The 18,081-nt window shown below is 38.6% G+C and overlaps 1 protein-coding gene across 1 annotated transcript; it reads left to right on the forward strand.

Annotated features, from left to right (window-relative positions):
• The first annotated feature begins 630 nt into the window (after positions 1-630).
• On the forward strand, positions 631-17,475 carry LOC142853997 (cytochrome P450 2K6-like). The gene is made up of 9 exons (XM_075979143.1): positions 631-813; positions 3,103-3,265; positions 4,214-4,363; positions 7,102-7,262; positions 8,682-8,855; positions 9,688-9,829; positions 10,497-10,681; positions 13,778-13,919; positions 17,288-17,475. Exons 1-9 carry the CDS (start codon positions 631-633, stop codon positions 17,473-17,475), a joined length of 1,488 nt encoding a protein of 495 aa, XP_075835258.1.
• Positions 17,476-18,081: the final 606 nt, after the last annotated feature.

An 18,081-nucleotide genomic window follows, 5' to 3' on the forward strand; every position in this document is an offset into this window, starting at 1 on the left:
CATTGTACAATATAAATTGCACAATGCAATATTCATACACTATTATTTCCCTCCATTTCCTTCTAGTGGCCCCAATCTTCCAAATATTTTTAGAAGAGATTCGTTTACTGAAGATCTGAAATAGAGTCTGTGCTCAATTCTTACTAAGCTTTAGATAAGTGCCCTGTCCAGGGTATTAAAGGGGAGGAAACATAAGATCATGTAACCATCTAAGAAATTTGAAGCTCTCAATGTGGTTTTCACATCTAACCACTCATGCGGAGATCATGCTGCACTCTACTTACCAAACAATGCGATCGAACTCACTGTGGAAGTGTGGACTTCATGTTCAGGGTTAAGCCTAAGGAAATATAAGCTTAATCCCAGTTTTACATAAAGAGAAAATCCTTCCACATTTTAGTGGACAGAATAGGTTGAACTGGAGGTGAAAGGAGAAAGGTAAAAGATCAAAACAGGGCAAGGATTAAGAATGGGGCTTATCTCAGCTTAATTATAAAATAGGTGAAAGACAGTGCCTATAGTAAACCTAGCAACACCTTGAAGTCTTCGGTTTTCATCAGAAGGGTTTGTTCTATCTGGTCATAATAGGAAAGAGCTCTAATTCATTAGTAATTATATCAGCTTAAGATAATGAGTTGGTTTGATTCTTCTGCTCTACTTGTGCTTCTAGCACTCATTCTCATTTTTATTTTAAACGTGAAAGCCTTTATGGCTAAAGCATCTAAACTACAGCCTCCAGGACCCAAACCTTGGCCAATTATTGGAAATCTACACATCCTCAACCTGAAGAGGCCATATCAGACCATGCTAGAGGTAAGACAAAAAGCCATACAGACATACATGATAATTATCTTGGGGCGGTGTGTGTGTGTGTGTGTGTGTGTGTGTGTGTGTGTGTGTGTGTGTGTGTGTGTGTTGTTACATCATTCTGGACCTGAGATGCTTACTAACTTGCATGTGCTAACAACAGTTCATATATGTGTTTTGGGGGTCATCAGATTTCAAAACTGACAGAGCTGCTTAAAAATGCATATACACACTGAAATTTCTATGTGTGAGTGTGTATGTGTGTGTGTGTGTGTGTTTGTAAAAATTAGCCAATATGATTCAAGGACTTAAGTGACAATTACATTCTTAAGTATCTACGGCATGTAATCTTCACCTCAAATGTTCTGGTTTACATTTTTCCATATATGACCTACTACAAAACAACTAAGTTTTGATTATTCATGTATCTGCAGACTTCAGATTAACTACTCAAAACTCTATCATAAATAAGATGAAAATCTATACTAATGGTCCAGGAGTTCAGATCTAGGTCTTTTATCTGCCTGATGAATGAATTCAGCTTACTCTGTGTCCACAGTTCAGATTTAGGTCTCCATCAGTCTGATGAATGAGTTCAGCTCTTGTCCTCTGTTTTGCTGTCTTCCAGTTTACAGAGTTCATACAAGAACTGGTCTGATGACACCACTTGGAGCTGGCAAATGATATAAAGTTTAAACTTTAAGTTCTAAAGTGTTTCTGAGTTGAGTTCTCAAAGAATTTGCAACATTTTAATTTTAAAATCTTGTTTTCTTTTATTTTAAATTTTGTTTCTTTGTGTAGTTTTGGAACCTGTCTTGGAACTCACTCTGTAGACCAGGATGGCCTCAAACTCACAGAGATCCACCTGCCTCTGCCTCCCGAGTGCTGGGATTAAAGTCATGTGCCACTACCACCCAATCTAACATTAAAATCTTAAAAGACAAGGTATTGAAGAAAAAAAACTATAATATTACCTCAATCGATCAAAAAATAAAATCGCTTTAAGTTTGCCTCATGCTTTTTATTTAATAAATCAACACATTTAGCATACTCCCCTTAACCAACCTGGGGGAAGATAAAATGGCATTTTATCTCCGTATTACAGATAAGTTTACTTCACAGAAATTACTTCCTAGAAACAATACTTAAAACAACTTTGTGGCCCCTTATCCTACTATTCAAAATCAGGTTAATTCCTCATAAGAATGAGATCTTCATTCAGCAAATTTCTTCATCTAATCAGGTATTCCTCAACTTTATTTCCACACTGCTCCTGTCCTTTGCTTATATATTAACCAGGCTAAATTCTTTGCAGCATGTTTTTTTCATTTTCTTTCTCATTTCCACAGATATGTCTTGTTCTGAACTATTTCAACCCACAGAACAGGGAGGTTTCAACTCTTTTCCATTATCTGGACCCTTTTTTAACTAAACTTATCCTCAAATTGTTTTTATGAGATATGCTAACCTACCCAATACAAAGCAGTTCTCAAACAAAACATTCTGTTCTCGAATTCCCATTTTAATTTCTACTTCGGAAAGAGTGATTTTAATTGTACTAATTTTTTAAATCATTGAGTCATCCTTCGATTTCTGTTGCAACTCTAAGTAAGTATGTTTCAATATAAAGGAACATTCCGAGCCATCTTAGTCTTCACAAAAGCTCAGGTCGGTTAAGACCACAGGCTCTCAGCTAGAGCACCACTGATTGTGTGGTTCTTGCTGAGCAGCACCACCTACTGTGAGACCTCCTGAAGACACAGTAACCTTTCTGTTCAACAGAGGTGATATCTACTTCAGGCAAGGGAGCTGATATATAATGGGACTAAGAGTAAATTAGGATGTCATATATATTGGCTTCTGCTACCCTACAATTATTAAAGAAAATGGACTGTTTCTTTCAATAAAAAATGTTACCAATAATAGAGAATTAACTTGGTCCTAACATCACAGCACACCCTAAGAAACAGGATATGTTCATATGGGATATATTAGTGTGGTACCAAAGAAGTGTTTGGTTTTTCCAGAGTTGTGGCTGGGCATTTTCTGTTTTCAAACAAAAACATAATAGGGAGAGACAATGGTTCATTCTGTAGTAAAAGACAAGTCTTACTCTCACATTTGAAATCAAATAGAGCCCAGGGATCATGAACTGAAGACCACCAGTGTGGCTCCAGGGGCTATGACGGCTGGAGGAGTAACTCTAGTAATGAAGGCCAGAGGTCATAATCGATATTTCACTTTTGATTATACCGTGATGTTTCAATTCTTTCTCTACTTTTTTTTTCACCAAAGCTCTCCAAGAAATATGGCCCCATTTATACCATTCATATGGGACCAAAGAAGGTGGTGGTGCTTTCTGGCTATGAGACGGTGAAAGATGCCCTTATTAATTATGGCAATCAATTTGGGGAGCGTTCTCGGGTGCCTATATTTGAAAGACTTTTTGCTGGAAAAGGTAAAAATCCCTAAACTTTGCATATATCCCTTTTGTTAAAGTTGTTAAATATTAACTATGTTCCATTTATTTATTCTTATCTCCTTACTTTGATAGTTTTATATGCTTTGGATTAATCCTTCTCCCTGGAAAATAGTGAATTTGTTTGCAATTGTTCATTGACACCTAGCTTGATATAAGAATCAAATAGAAACTCAAAAATGCATACTGAATTCAGCAACAAAAATTACAAAATGTGTCCCAACCCAGAAGTCCTTGCTGTACTACTAGAAAAGAAAAATACCTTTTTACAGGAGAAGAATGTGCTTCACAGTCCACCACCATAAAACCAGGAAGGAATGCCTTTACATACTGCATCAGATATTCACACTGAAGCCTCTCAGAATGAAAAAAGAAATTAGCTAGGACTCATGATACTAGATTTGCTAATTGGAGTCACACAAAGAGAAACAAATTTACCATATATGTATGGTATGCACGTTAGGTTAATTTCTGCCCATCTAACCCTAGGTTCTTCCCAGAGGAGCTGAGAAACAGGGATCTTATTTCCCTGATCATTTCAGACAGGTCTCCAGATATTTAGGAAAGACATTCTAGTCATACATCTAAAGAATGATGACTTGGTTTTCAAACAGATGTGTGTATATTTCAAAGAGAAGGGAAACTGCTTAGAATGTTTTCTACAGCACATCTTCTAGGAAATGAAAAAAAAGGGAGACTTACTAATCTTTACAGGGAGACCTTGCTTGTTTTCTTTATTTACTTGCTGAGAAATGAAACCAAGGTTTGAGAAATGCTAGATAACTACTATTAGACTATGCCATCAACCCAGTCTTCCCTTATCTCTGGCAGGGAATATCAAAGCTTTCGTCTATAATTTTTATTTGTCCTTGACCACTAAATTTAACACTGTTGGAGGTAACTTAAAAACACTCCTTTCTCTCTAAGGAATTGTCTTTTCACATGGAGAAAACTGGAAAACAATGAGAAGGTTCAGTTTGACCACGCTGAGGAACTTTGGCATGGGCAAGCAGATTATAGAAGACACGATCATAGAAGAATGCCAGCATCTTGTACAGAATTTTGAATCTCACAAAGGTCTGTAGAATAAATAAAACCATTTCATAAGTAAGAAATCAACAAAAGGTACATTTAGTCATGTAGTTTGAAATAATTTAACTTGGAAAAAAATCTCAAGGACATACAAGTGCCCAATGTTGTCTACTCAAATATTGTCCATGTCAGATGACACATTTGTTCTCATTCTCTTCTGCTCCTTTCTCTCCCTCTTCCTGTGCCTCTTCCTCTCTCTGTGCCTCCTCCTTCCTCCCTCCCTCCCTTCCTCCCTCCCTCCCTCCCTCCCTCCCTCCCTCCCTCCCTCCCTCCCTCACTCACTCACTTTCCGATATTTTCTCCTATATATATATAAATCAGTTGGAATTTACTTTTATATAAAATAAATTTTGAACTATTTGAAAGTATTTTGAAAATATGATGTCCCTTTATTCTCAAATAATATACAATAATGCTCCTGTAATGCAGTATTTACTTACCAAGAAGTTAACTTTGACATAATACATAGCATCCGGGTTTTGGTCTCCTACATAAGAGAATTTAAAAACTGGCCCATGATGGCTAGTTCAAGAACAGGTAAGAGGTGCTTTGGGCAGCAGAACAGATGAGTCTTCCATCTGGGCAGCTGCCAGGGGTGGGTGATAGATAAGGGAGGCAGCAGAGTCGTGCTTGTCAAAGGAGAAGTCAGAAACCAGAGCAGTCTGGGTCTCAGCAGTAAATGCCTGAGAGCCACTACCCCCAAGGCTGAGATTTCCAGGTCATCCTCACGTGTATATTTCTTTTTTATCTGACCTTCCTTAGACTTTCTCATCTCCAATGCCTTACTGCCAAGAAGGTCCTTAACTTTGTGCAGACAAGGGAAGAATTCATTAGTAAAGGCTAGGTACCACAGACCAGTGTATTTGACTAGATGATTACCAGCTGCCAGCCATTAGAGGTGTGTCAGCAGGTGCCAAGCTAGACCCCAAAGAATGCCTGGCAATTAGACATCTCCAGGTTCCTTTGCGTCCTTTTTTCCTGATGTTTTCTCTCAAAGTCAGGCTACTGAAACTGGAAATTCTCCCTGAGGAAATCCTTTTTCTCAAAGCAAACTAGGGCTATCATTCTAATCTTCACTGGCCATTCTGTCTTGGAGTTGTCTGCAGAAAATTCTCTGACCTATGGTATTAGATCCTAAGACTCCCATTTTTGAAGGCACTCAGCTCCATCCCTTGGAGGAAGCACCAGGCAGAGGGAGGACAGAGTCTGAGCAGCCTCTTTGGGTTCCATACCGAGTCTATTATGATTAGACTACACCGTTCGTGCCCAAGCATGTTTTCACTTAACTCTCCATGATTCATGGAAGCAAAGTGGAATAAAGGCTACTTTACCCTCTGTTTCTGTGTCTTCAATCTAATGATGCCTACGCTATATGTGGTGGTGAGCAAACAAATTTGTTATTCTTGCATTAACTTATCTTTTGTGGTGTTTTGAATGTGAATGGCCCACATATATTCATACATTTGAATACTTGGTCCTCAGTTTGGGGGAACTGTTTAGGAAAGTCTAGGAAGGGTGGCATTGTTGGAGAAGGTATGTTATTGAGGGTGGGCTTTGAGACTTCTAAAGCCCACACCATTAAGATTCTTAAACTGTAAGTCATATTCAATGTTAAGTATATGTATATACACACAAACACACACATATATATACATATATATATATATATATATGTTTGTTCATGGTGCCTTCACAGCAATAGAAAAGTAACTAAAACACATTAATATCAGCACTCAAGAGGGAGATGCAGGTGGTTTTCTATGAGTTCAAAGCCGGTCAGGCTATATAGAAAGTTCTGGGCCAGTCAGGCTACCTGGTGATATTTTCCCTCAAAAATAAATAGATAAATAATTATGCCAGTACAAAGTTGGCATGCTAGAGAGTGGCCAACCTGATTATGCCTCCTCTTACCATGCCCTCAATATGTTATTCCTAAAATAAATAAGTAAATAGGTTTTTACGTACTGAAACATAATTAATAACCTCATAAGCCAAGTAAGCTTTTGTATATGTTTGTTGGAGACGTAACTGGGTAAGGAACCTTGGGCCCATGCATACTAAGCAAGCACGTGACCACTAAGCTGCAGCTACAACCTTCCTTTTACTTTTTATTTTGGAAATCGATCCCACTCGGCTGTCTAGGCTGGCCTTGAACTCACTCTACAGCCTAGGAAGTCATCAACATTAGATCTTCCTACCTCAGTCTCCCCTGTAACACAGATACAGACCTGCGAAACCAGGTCTGATTTCACGCTCTGTGTAGATTTCAGTGATGCAGAAAACATCAGAATGTAGTAGAATTTCTACCCAAACTTCAGTGTGGCCTACTATAGTGAGTGATGTTTTCCCATTTATTGTGCAATAACAACCCTCTCTCCACACACTGCAATATAAAGCTACACATACACACACACACACACAAACACACACACACAAACACACACACACACGTTAAGTTGCCTGTGCCACATTATTCTTTCTGTAGCTGAGCTGAATGCCAGTCTTCTTTCACATTTCCACTTCATTTCCTTTGTGGCCATCTGAGCATTTGTGGCAACTTCTGGGCATGAGCCAGAGCTATAAATTTCACATCCCTGAAGGACACAATCACAGCTAATCCTTCTCCGAAACTCTTCACTGGAAAGCCTGCCCTAGTCAGTCTGGAAGTGACTTAGCACTGTGTATGTGGCTATTCCTGACCTGCTCAATGAATTGCCTTCTAGGAAAACCCTTTGAGATCAAAAGAGTACTGAATGCTTCTGTTGCTAATGTCATTGTGTCCGTGTTGTTTGGGAAACGGTTTGAGTACCAAGACCCCCAGTTCCTAAGACTCCTAACCTTAATTGGTGAAAACGTGAAGCTCATTGGAAGCCCAAGAATTGTGGTAATGTTTTTTCTTTCTTTTTTGATTTCTTTTTGTGATTTAGATACTACGAGGTATACTTGACTATTCGAGGGATTGTACAAAGGATGCTAATGTGTTCTAGGTATAATGGTATGGCAAACATGCTTGTTTCACCTACCCAACGGTTCTCTCATCACAAGGCACTGCAATAAATACCTTGATGCATGGATTGTGAGAAACACTAAAGTATGGCTTTGGTCTGTCTTGTAATTGTAGCCATCTGTCATTTACCTACACCAACAACCATTCATGGGATATGAACTAAGCACCAATTAAATAAGAAGTGTATAGTAGAATTCAGTTAGGAAAATGGGTTTTAACGACTCCTTTGAGAAGGCAACTAAATATTAGATCTTATCTAACTAAAAATAAGTATATTGAGAAATTTTAGCAAACAATAAAGTTGTTCCTGAAATGTCAAAGCGTGCACTGCCCATCCGTTGCAAACAACAACAACAACAAAAGAAACAAAAAAAAACAAGTATGAAGTATTGAATCTTTAAAATTAGCTTTATTCAGAGAACCATTAACATCCTAAAAACATCTTTGTTACGTCTCATCTCCAGCCTCAGATTAAATGGGGAAAAGAAGGGATGGAGATTGCCTCTTTGGTCAAGATATCTAACACATCTTGTCACCATCCCTTGCATGCTGCCTTCAATCTCTTGACTTCTGAACCAAGAACTTCTTTAAATCTAGCTGCTTTGGTTGGTGCCAACCCTGTACTCTTCCAGGGGCATCTGGACTGGGAGATGGTTAGCTGAGAGCTCACCAACCACTAACAACAGTATGTGTGAGCTAAGTTAATAATCCAGTGTACTTGATGGATCTTCTCTACATCAAGGAGTTCAAGAATGTCCTTATAATACAAAGGTGTCCCTGTCAAAGTCTTCTTGAAAAGTTTTTAAGGGTTGGGGATGACTTTATAAAGTGGTACTTCTTGTCAGGATCTACAGATAATGTCTGTTACAAATGGAAGAGTTTCTGTGGTTCTACAGAAATCCTAAGTGAATTTATTGTGTTGTTTGGGATTAAGATGATGCAGTTGTTTACCAGGACTCACAGAAGATTTTTTTTTTTAAAGAAACACTGGGCTTCTTTCTCTCAGCATAAAGCTGATATTATTGCTGTATACCGTATCACCTTTAATTATATTACCCCACAGATACAATATGCAAAATTCTGTGCATAGATAGAGCTTATGAGCTGTTTCAGGATTTGCTGTTGATTGTTTAATTATAACAAATGGAAAAGCATCATTATATAATTCTGTTTATCATTCTTAGCTGAAGCAAAAACTGAAACTGTTATTTCTACAATTTTTCAATAATCATATTTTCACTTGCATTGTCCCAACTAGCTTATACCCATACTTAAAATATTTTTTAAATTTTTTAGCTTTTTAATATGTTTCCTGTTTTGGGATTTCTCCTAAGAAGCCACAAGAAGATCATAAGGAACAGAGATGAATTATTTTCCTTCATAAAGATGACCTTCCTAAAACACCGTAATAATCTGGACAAAAATGATCCCAGAAGTCTCATTGATGCTTTTCTGCTCAGACAGCAGGAGGTAATGGTGCTTCTCTCAGAGGATTCTTTGACCAAGATTTGCTACTAATCTAACTAACCATTTCTAGAAGCAAAACATTCCTTCAGAAAAGATAAACAACTGAACTCAGATTAACAGTGGGTCATTTATAGACTGAAGATGCTATTTATTACATTTCGCTTACATTTGCATATTATTATCTGGGGAACGATATAAAGATCTTTTATATTAGTTTTTTTTTTAAGATTTGCTTATTTACTATGAATACAGCATTCTGCCTGCACGTATGCCTGCAGGCCTGGAGAGGGTACCAGATCTCATTATAGATGTGAGCCACCATGTGGTTGCTGAGAATTGAACTCAGGACCTTTGGAAGAGCAGCCAGTGCTCTTAACCACTGAGCCATCTCTCCAGCCCTATATTAGGTTTTTTTATTAGTAATCTTTAGTAATGCATTTCATCTGTTAAATCTAAAAAAGATTACTTTGTTAAAAAATATTAAAAAGAAATACTAAAGAAATATAAAAATTTTTAAAAGAAAAAAATTAAAGAGAATTAATATGGTATTTCACAATACTATAATAAGACGTGGGGAGTGTTTTAATAACTCAATTGAATACTATCTTGTACCCTTCCTAAACAAAAACAGTCTTTGCTATTTTCAGATTTATTTAGCAGTGTTAGCATCTGGCACTTACTCCACTTCCTTCAGTTCTGTAAGACAGCTGCATAATGAAAGCAAAGTCCTCTAAACTGACGAGTGCTCCGCCTGCTGTTCTTAATCTATGGTAATCTTTCACAATTACCCATTGTGAGATGATTACGTGACTAAAGATGTATTTTAACACTTTAGGAAAACGATCCATCTGCTGACTATTTCAGTGAAGAAAATTTGTTAGCCCTCGTGAGTAATTTGTTTGGAGCAGGAACAGAGACCACAGCCACCACACTACGCTGGGGAATTATACTCATGATGCGATATCCTGAGGTTCAGGGTAAGTCTCTAAGATTTGGAGCATTACCCCAGTGAAGGAAAGCAAAAGTCTCCAGGAGTCAAAAACACGGAAGTCTACAGTCATACTGGTTACCTGTACATTGTAACCGTGACAATAGCTTACGTGGTTAGTTTCCTTTGAGAACAAGAAAGAGAGCGTTGGGGCTTGGGGAGGTGGCCCAGCAATTAGTTGATCCTCTTATAGAGGATCAGATCTCTGTTCACAGTTTTTACACCAGGGGAATCACAGCTCTGGCTCCAAAGGCTCTTTCTTCTGTATTCCATGGGCACCCGAACTCACATTCACATACCCACAAATACACAAACACACACATACATACAATTGAAAATCAAATAAATCTTTTGAAAGAAAGTAGGGTTTGCTCTTTACACACCCTGAGATGATCTGAAATCATGCTCATTCACAGAGCAGCCTTAGAAACAGAAGCAGAAAGTCAGAAGGATGATGAAGAAAGCTCCCAAGTTGGGAGAACATTTGGGTTTGGCTTTTATATTTTATATAAAAATCACTTATTTAATATTTTATATTTTACATATTTAATATTATATATTTATATGTTATATATTTTATATAAAAATCACTTATTTAAAAATCACTTGACTTCATGTGCAGACAGAACCCTAACCTCTAATTGTGTTGTATCCAGCAAAGGTCCATGAAGAGATCATCAAAGTTGTGGGCTCAGCTCAGCCTCGAATTGAGCACCGAACTCAAATGCCCTACACAGACGCTGTCATTCATGAAATACAGAGGGTTGCTAACATACTGCCCACAGGCTTACCCCGTGAGACAACCACAGATGTTATGTTTAAGAACTACTATATTCCAAAGGTAAGGGCTTAGGCAGGCCAGAGGGGAGAGTATATCCCAGATGTTTAACATGGTAGAAGCACTGAGAGTGAAGCTCATGGACAGTCTTGGCCCACTTTTCTCCTTCCCACCTGCTCCCTCCCCTTTTATTATCTCTTGTCTTGCCTCCCTCCCCATTATTCAAAATAAGATAGCTGAGTGTTTGAGTGTGTGTCTGTGTGTGTGAACGTGTGTGTGTATGTATTCAACTGATGACAACAGTTAACACTTCGTAAAACATTATCCTATTTTATGTTATAACTGAGAAAAAATGGGATTCAGAGGATGTGGCCCTTTTCTGGGATGAAAGGTTGCTCCTTGAAGGAGCCAGGATGCCAGGATGTCACTCTCAGGGTCCTGAGCTTTCTTGAGGCAAGCTCTTTCATTGGCACCTCCATTCTTTAATCCCATCCTCTCAAGGAATCATGCCTATGGATTCTCAGGCTCCTTCTTCATCAGATCATTGTGTTCCTCTGGAAAATTGGAGACATGTATGTATACCTTCCTAAAACTAGACTGAAGGTGAGCATGGCTACGAGGCTGTGAAACGCACGTGGAACCAATACTTTTCTTCAATACCTAATCAGAGCACAGCTGCTGGGCCCATGTCTGCATAAAGCTATGGTGCTACTGATCATTTGGGATTCTTTTCGCTACACGACTGCACCCCACTCTGGGAACACTCTCTGAACAAGACTGTGCTCACCTTTGGAGCTTTCCTTCTCAGCCTATGCTAGGTACACTATTGAGCTGAGTTAACCCAATTAACAGTGAAACAGAAAAACAAATGCAAGCAATGAGGCAGTGGTCAGTTTCACATGACTATAATAGAATATACAAGGCAGCTGTCTTGCAAAGAGAAACGGTTCATTCGACTTAGGGTTTTACCAGTTCACGTTGAAGATTAGACATTCCGGGCCCATCTAAGTTGAACTGGTGAAGACAGTAGGTGTCATTGAGAGAACTGTATGGAGAAGCCAGTGAACAGACAAAGACTGGCTGACTGAAGTCCCATAATCCCCTAGAAGAGAACATCGCCACTGGTGTAAAGATGAACCAGTCCCATGGTCTGTTACGGGAGGTCCTCCCACTCCTCCAGCCTATCACCGCTGAGATACCAGCCCATTGGGGCGTGGTCTCTCTCCCTTTAAAAAAGTGGCCACTTCCTTCTCCTCTCTCTCTCTTCACTTCCTGCTCCTCCGGCGACTAGACTTCCTTCCTGGAAGTCTGACAGTGATCTGTAAGTTTTTTCCCCTTTAAATAAATACCACCCTATTAATCATAATTCCAAACTGGTGTGGCATTGTTTATGACTTACGTCTTCAATGGTCCTCATCTCCTAAAGCTCTGCCAGAGCCTTTAACGCAAGTCATGAACATAGAACCTTTGGAAGAATCTCCCCACCTTCAAGCCATAGCAAAAGTGAAAACAGAGAAGCAATATTAAATGTGATCCACAAGACGCAGTAAGAGCAGTAGGAGTTTAGTTTTAGCCTCCTACTCTGCTACAATCCATGTAAAATGCAGTTGTCAAGAGGACTTTGCAGGTACAGGGATATCTAATTAATGTGTTGCCCTACTAGGAGGTAGGCTCAGTCTTGGCACAGCTCAATCAGCTTTTTGGTGAAATTAATATAATTAACATGTTTGCTATGAGGTAGAGAAAGTAAATTTACATATAATCTAAGTGAATAGATTTGTAGATAAATGATAGATAGAAAGATGATTGATAGGTAGATAGATAGATAGATAGATAGATAGATAGATGATAGATAGATAGATAGATAGATGATAGATAGATAGATAGATAGATGATTGATAGATAGATAGGTGATAGATAGATAGATAGATAGATAGATAGATAGATAGATAGATGATAGATAGATGATAGATAGATAGATAGATAGATAGATAGATAGATGATAGATAGATAGATAGATAGATAGATAGATAGATGATAGATAGATGATTGATAGATAGATAGATGATAGATAGATAGATAGATAGATAGATAGATAGATAGATAGATAGATAGATAGATAGATAGATGATAGATAGATAGAAGATAGATAGATAGATAGATAGATGATAGATAGATAGATAGATAGATAGATAGATAGATAGATAGATAGATAGATAGAAGATAGATAGATAGAATATGATGGTACACACATGTTTTAAAACAAAATGCTTTTACTCAATTGTCTACTCGAGTAGAAAAAAACACAAAGATTTTTTTGATAAAAGTTAACTGAAAGATTATATTCCAAATCATCATTAAAGACAATTTTAATAATAATAGCTATCAAAATTAAATAGTGAATATTTTCTTTAATTAATTAATTTATTTCCTGATGACTAATCTTGAATATTGTATACCCAAGGCGGGCATTCTTATGCCTGAACTACGCCTCCTATTCAGAGTTTTGAGTTTAATCATGACTTTACCATGTTTTGTTTGCTGTCATTCTCAGAATGCCCTTTCTTATACAGTTAAAATCACCTCTTCACTTATAGAAAGTTGTTTTATAACATGTGGCACAACATGGAAGCAGAGAAGCTTATGATTTAGAGTCTGTCCATATAATCTTTGATTTGGCATCCACTGTCATGGACCTTGAGGGATAAAAGAGCAAATCTTCACCGAGCCATCGAACCTTCCAGAAATTCTACCAGGTTCTTTCTTTTGTATTCTTTCTTCTACAGCTTACAACGCAAGTGAGGACCACTGAACTTCCCCCACACAGACTAAGAAGTGAATTTGTTAAATTCATGAAACTATTAAACATTAACAAGCTGAGCGGCGAACCTGTTAAATAACATGTTGTTATCACATAACCAATACACACTAAAGGCTCATTTCCAGGTCCTGCTTTCAGTTAGGAGCTAAGGAAAACTTTGGTGACTAAAGAGAACATCACATTACTGACCTTAAAGCCTTCCCAGAGGACCGTATTTCTTTCAAGAATACACCGTATCTAGAAATTGCCAGTCATGGTTATAACACTTTGCAGAGGAGCCTCTTAGAAAGAAATGTCTTTTTTTTTTTTTCACTAACAGCACTAACTTTTATTTCTAGGGCACAGAGGTGATCCCTTTGTTGACATCAGTACTGCAGGATCAAACCCAGTGGGAAACACCAGACACATTTAACCCCACTCATTTCCTCAGCTCCAAGGGGAGGTTCGTCAAGAAAGAAGCTTTCGTGCCCTTTTCAGTGGGTAAGGTGCCGTACTTGCCACAGGTTCTTTAACAAGTAAGAGAGCTGTCGCCTCAAGAGTATGCTCAGGTCTTGTGGTTTTCACGCTGAAAAATTACTTTCCGTTTTGCTTTTGCCCCGGGGATCAATACTGTATTCAGGCCTGGCTGCCTTTGCATACCCTGTGAAGTCTCTTTCGACCTTTAAGCAAGCAACAGCCATCCATATTTAGGATAAGTAACCTGCTCAGGAATTTCCCCCAGCTTAGTGTGGAAATCAAAATTTTCTCTGTAGTACTGGGAAGATGGCTCCGCAGTTAAAAGAAATTTTGCAAATGACCCGAGTGTGGTTCATTTTTCTTTTTTAAGATTTATTCATTTTATGTATACTAATAGTCTATCTGCATGTACACCTGCACACCAGAAGAAGGCATCAGATTTCATTACAGGTTGTGAGTCACCGTGTGAGTACTAGGAATTGAACTTGGGACCTCTGAAAGAGCAGCAAGTGCTCTTAACCTTTGAGCCATCTCCCCAATCCCTGAGTGTGGTTCTTAGCACCCACATTTGACAATGATAACTGTTTGTAACTCCAAAATCATGAGTCTCCAGTGCCGTTGGATTCTGATGGGATATATGTCCACATACCTACACAAAAACACACAGGCATACATATAATTAAAAATAAATCTAAAAAACTGGAATGTATTGTGGGCCTCCATTAAAGAAAGCTAAGACTAACAGTACTTTTTTGTTTGTTCAAGTTTTGTTGTTATTTTTGCTGTTATGAGACAAAGACTCTCTATGTAGCCCTTGCCATCCTGGAACTCACTACATACACCAGGCTGGCCACAAACTCAAAGAGATCCATTTGCCTCTGCCTCCAGAGTGCTGGGATGAAATATATGCACCACCACACCCAGCCTAATACTACATCTTAGCCATAGACAAACAAGAAAAATTCAAACTATAAGAAAAATATTAAATATGAATCAATTTTATGTGTCTGCTTTTAGTGTTACCTATAACTTCTCTGTCCTTATGTCCCTCTAGTTGTGGGGACGGTACCCTTTCCTTCTGTTTCCGTTTATGGTTACATCCACGCTGTCAAAGTCTTGCGCTGTGAAGGGCTTTTGTGATCTAAACATCTTTGTCTCCAGAGAGCATTCTCAGATGTACACGCACAATAAGATTCTCTTGCTAGGGTTGGAACCTTTTATACTACATGCTTTATCTTGTTGGGCTGATCAGAATTTCCCTTCAAACTCAATAAAGCTTAAACAGAAGGTCATAGCTAACATCTCAAGGTCTTTATTTCTCATTCTGTTAAACACCATTCAGTTACGTCCTTATTTTGGGGGAGATGGAAAGAGCTAATCCCAAACCTACATTAGCTGACCCTTTCACAGCCTTCTCCAAGGCTTGCAACACTGTTATAATTATCATTCACCTGTTACACAGGCAAGACCATGAGAACAATAGCAGTGCCAAAGCCAAGCACAATAATACCCGTGTCTTGTTGACATTAAACCTGCTTATCGCTGAGTCGTTAGCTATTTTATGGACGTAACTAAACAGAAAAGAAATACCCATGACTTTGAACCCCATAAAAACCTGGCCTCCTTACTGTGCCCAATAAGAAAATGCATAGTTATATGTAGAGTTATTCTGTTCCGTGTAGCTCTTCAATAACCAAAAGGTTAACATGAGATCTTTTCCCTCTGTTGTAAAATAGAAGTCTTCTATGATTTTGGACATTTGCGATTTATGTTTAAAAAAATAAAAACTAAAACAGAGCTCTACAGCTGTATTAATTACAAAAATTACTGGCTGTAATGTAAACCGCACATTAAAGCCCTCCTGGGAGTAAACAGACCTGCTGTGTCTTCAGAAGGACTGAGAGCAGAATATACATTAACAACGCTGCATTTCATTCAAACGTGTTGCCTTCAATCTTCAACACGAATGCAAAACTCATTCTATTTCATCTAACAATAAAATCATTCTTCACACAGTACAATCTAGGAAATATAGATAACTACCAAGAGCTTATTATTTTAATGAACTTCTACCTGGAAAGTTTCCTTTCTCAATCTTATTTAATTATTCCAAACAATGTAGATTTCAGAATTATACCAGTTGGATCTCTCTTACCAAATGCTTCTACAGATTAATGACCTTCTCAAGATCACTGTGACCTCGTTCCTGCTCCTTCCTCTTTTCCATATAATCTCCCTGTTGCCCCATGTATAATGAGAGTCAAATCTCACCCAGCCAATGGCACAAGGACCTCGTCCTTACCTTCCCTCATTGCCACATGGCCAATTTCTCATCCTTTCTTTCAAAGGTTACTTATAAAGCTCTCAATCAAAGAATGAGCCTTCCCTGGCTTACTGGGTAACTTTCCACATATCTCCTTGTGACACTGCCTATTTATCTGTAGGTTATCAACTACACCATAGTTCTCTCGAGAACAATAGCAGATGCTTAGCCAAGTTCAGTAGCTGTCATGTTGACATTAAGCATGAGTTTGTGGATGAAATGGCTAGCTTTTACTTAGAAGACACATCATGTGCTTGCTTTTACACATGATCTTGTGTTACACATGACTTTTTCAAAAAGTATTTGCAAATTAAAATGTTGTTACTGTTATTTTTTCCTATTACTGTGATAAACAACATGTCCATATAAACAACTTAGAGAGGAAAGGCTTATATTTCTGGTTCACATTGCATTACTGAGAGAAGGCAAGGCAGGAACTCAAGACGGGAACCTAGAGCCAGAGGCCTTGGGAGAACATTGCTTCCAGCCTCCACCTCTGGCTCATGGTCAACCAATTTTTTTTTATACATCCAATACTAACTTACCTAGGGAAGAAGTCACGCACGGTGTGCTGGGCTTTCCTATATCTATGATCAGTCAAGATAATATCTCAGGCCAATATGATCTGGGTAATTCCTCAGTTGAGGCTGTATCATTAAAGCTGCCATTGGATTTAATTTTATTATTTCCAGGTCTTGCTTTGAAACCAAACCAATAAAGCTCAGCAGAAGTTGACGACTCATCCACTCATTCCAAAACAGAGGAGAATGTGTGGTCTGCTTTTGTCTTTGTCTGGGATTGTTCAGGGTTTGTGCTGATGTCTTTATTTTTATCTTTTTGTTTGTTTGTTTTTGTTTTGTTTTTGTTTTGCTTTGTTTTGTTTTTTGAGACAGGGTTTTGCTGTAACTATCAAGCCTGTCCTGGAACTAGCTCTTGTAGACCAGGCTGGCCTAGAACTCACTGAGATCTGCCTGCCTCTGCCTCCTGAGTGCTGGAATTAAAGGCATGTGCCACCACTGCCCAGCCTGTGCTGATATCTTATAACCTTCTGTGGTTTCTGTGTCTCCAGGCCGTCGGATGTGTGCTGGCGAACCACTGGCAAAAATGGAGCTTTTCCTTTTCTTCGCCAGTCTCATGCAGAAGTTTACCTTCCAACCACCCCCTGGAGTCTCCCATGTGGACCTGGACTTAACCCCAGACACTGGTTTTACCATCCAACCAAAGCCTCATAAGATATGTGCTCTGCTCCGAGCCTAAGCTCTTTGAGTTTACTGAACTCCAGTTCTTGGTGTGACCTGTGTGGTCCTCTGCACAAAAGCTTTCCTTCACTTCATTATAGCTATGCTATTTGGCCAAATCCTTCATGATTCTTTTTGCAGTTAGCCACCTTCTCACAAAGGGATGTCTTTTCAAGTCGGAATGAGTTTCTCAGCTAACTGCTGTAGAAGAAAGCTCACTACCAAACATGAAACAGACATGGGCTTCTTAGCCATGAGATATCTAAGAATCACCAACCAAGAGTCATAATTGGTGTTTGTGTGCAGGGGACATTATAATATCCATGAATATCATCACAACTGCGGTAGAGAAAACGCAACTTATTAGTGCACACATTAAACACAAGACATTGTTTTCATTCTGAGAATAAATAAGTGGTAGCTAATAAAAGATAATTGGTTGTGAGTATAGCCAGTTTGCTGAGATCAGAAAATATTAGTTAGTCAGGGTCCTACTAGATGGGTATGCGGAGGTGGAGGGCAATAAAGGCACTTGGCATGTAAACCTGGCATGGCACCCTAAGTTGGATCCCCAAAACTCATGTAAAGGTCGAGAGAAGCAACTCCACAAAAGTTGTTCTATGAC

The sequence above is a fragment of the Microtus pennsylvanicus genome, chromosome 7 (genome assembly GCF_037038515.1).
Source record: "Microtus pennsylvanicus isolate mMicPen1 chromosome 7, mMicPen1.hap1, whole genome shotgun sequence".
In the NCBI taxonomy this organism is placed as follows: Eukaryota; Metazoa; Chordata; class Mammalia; order Rodentia; family Cricetidae; genus Microtus; species Microtus pennsylvanicus.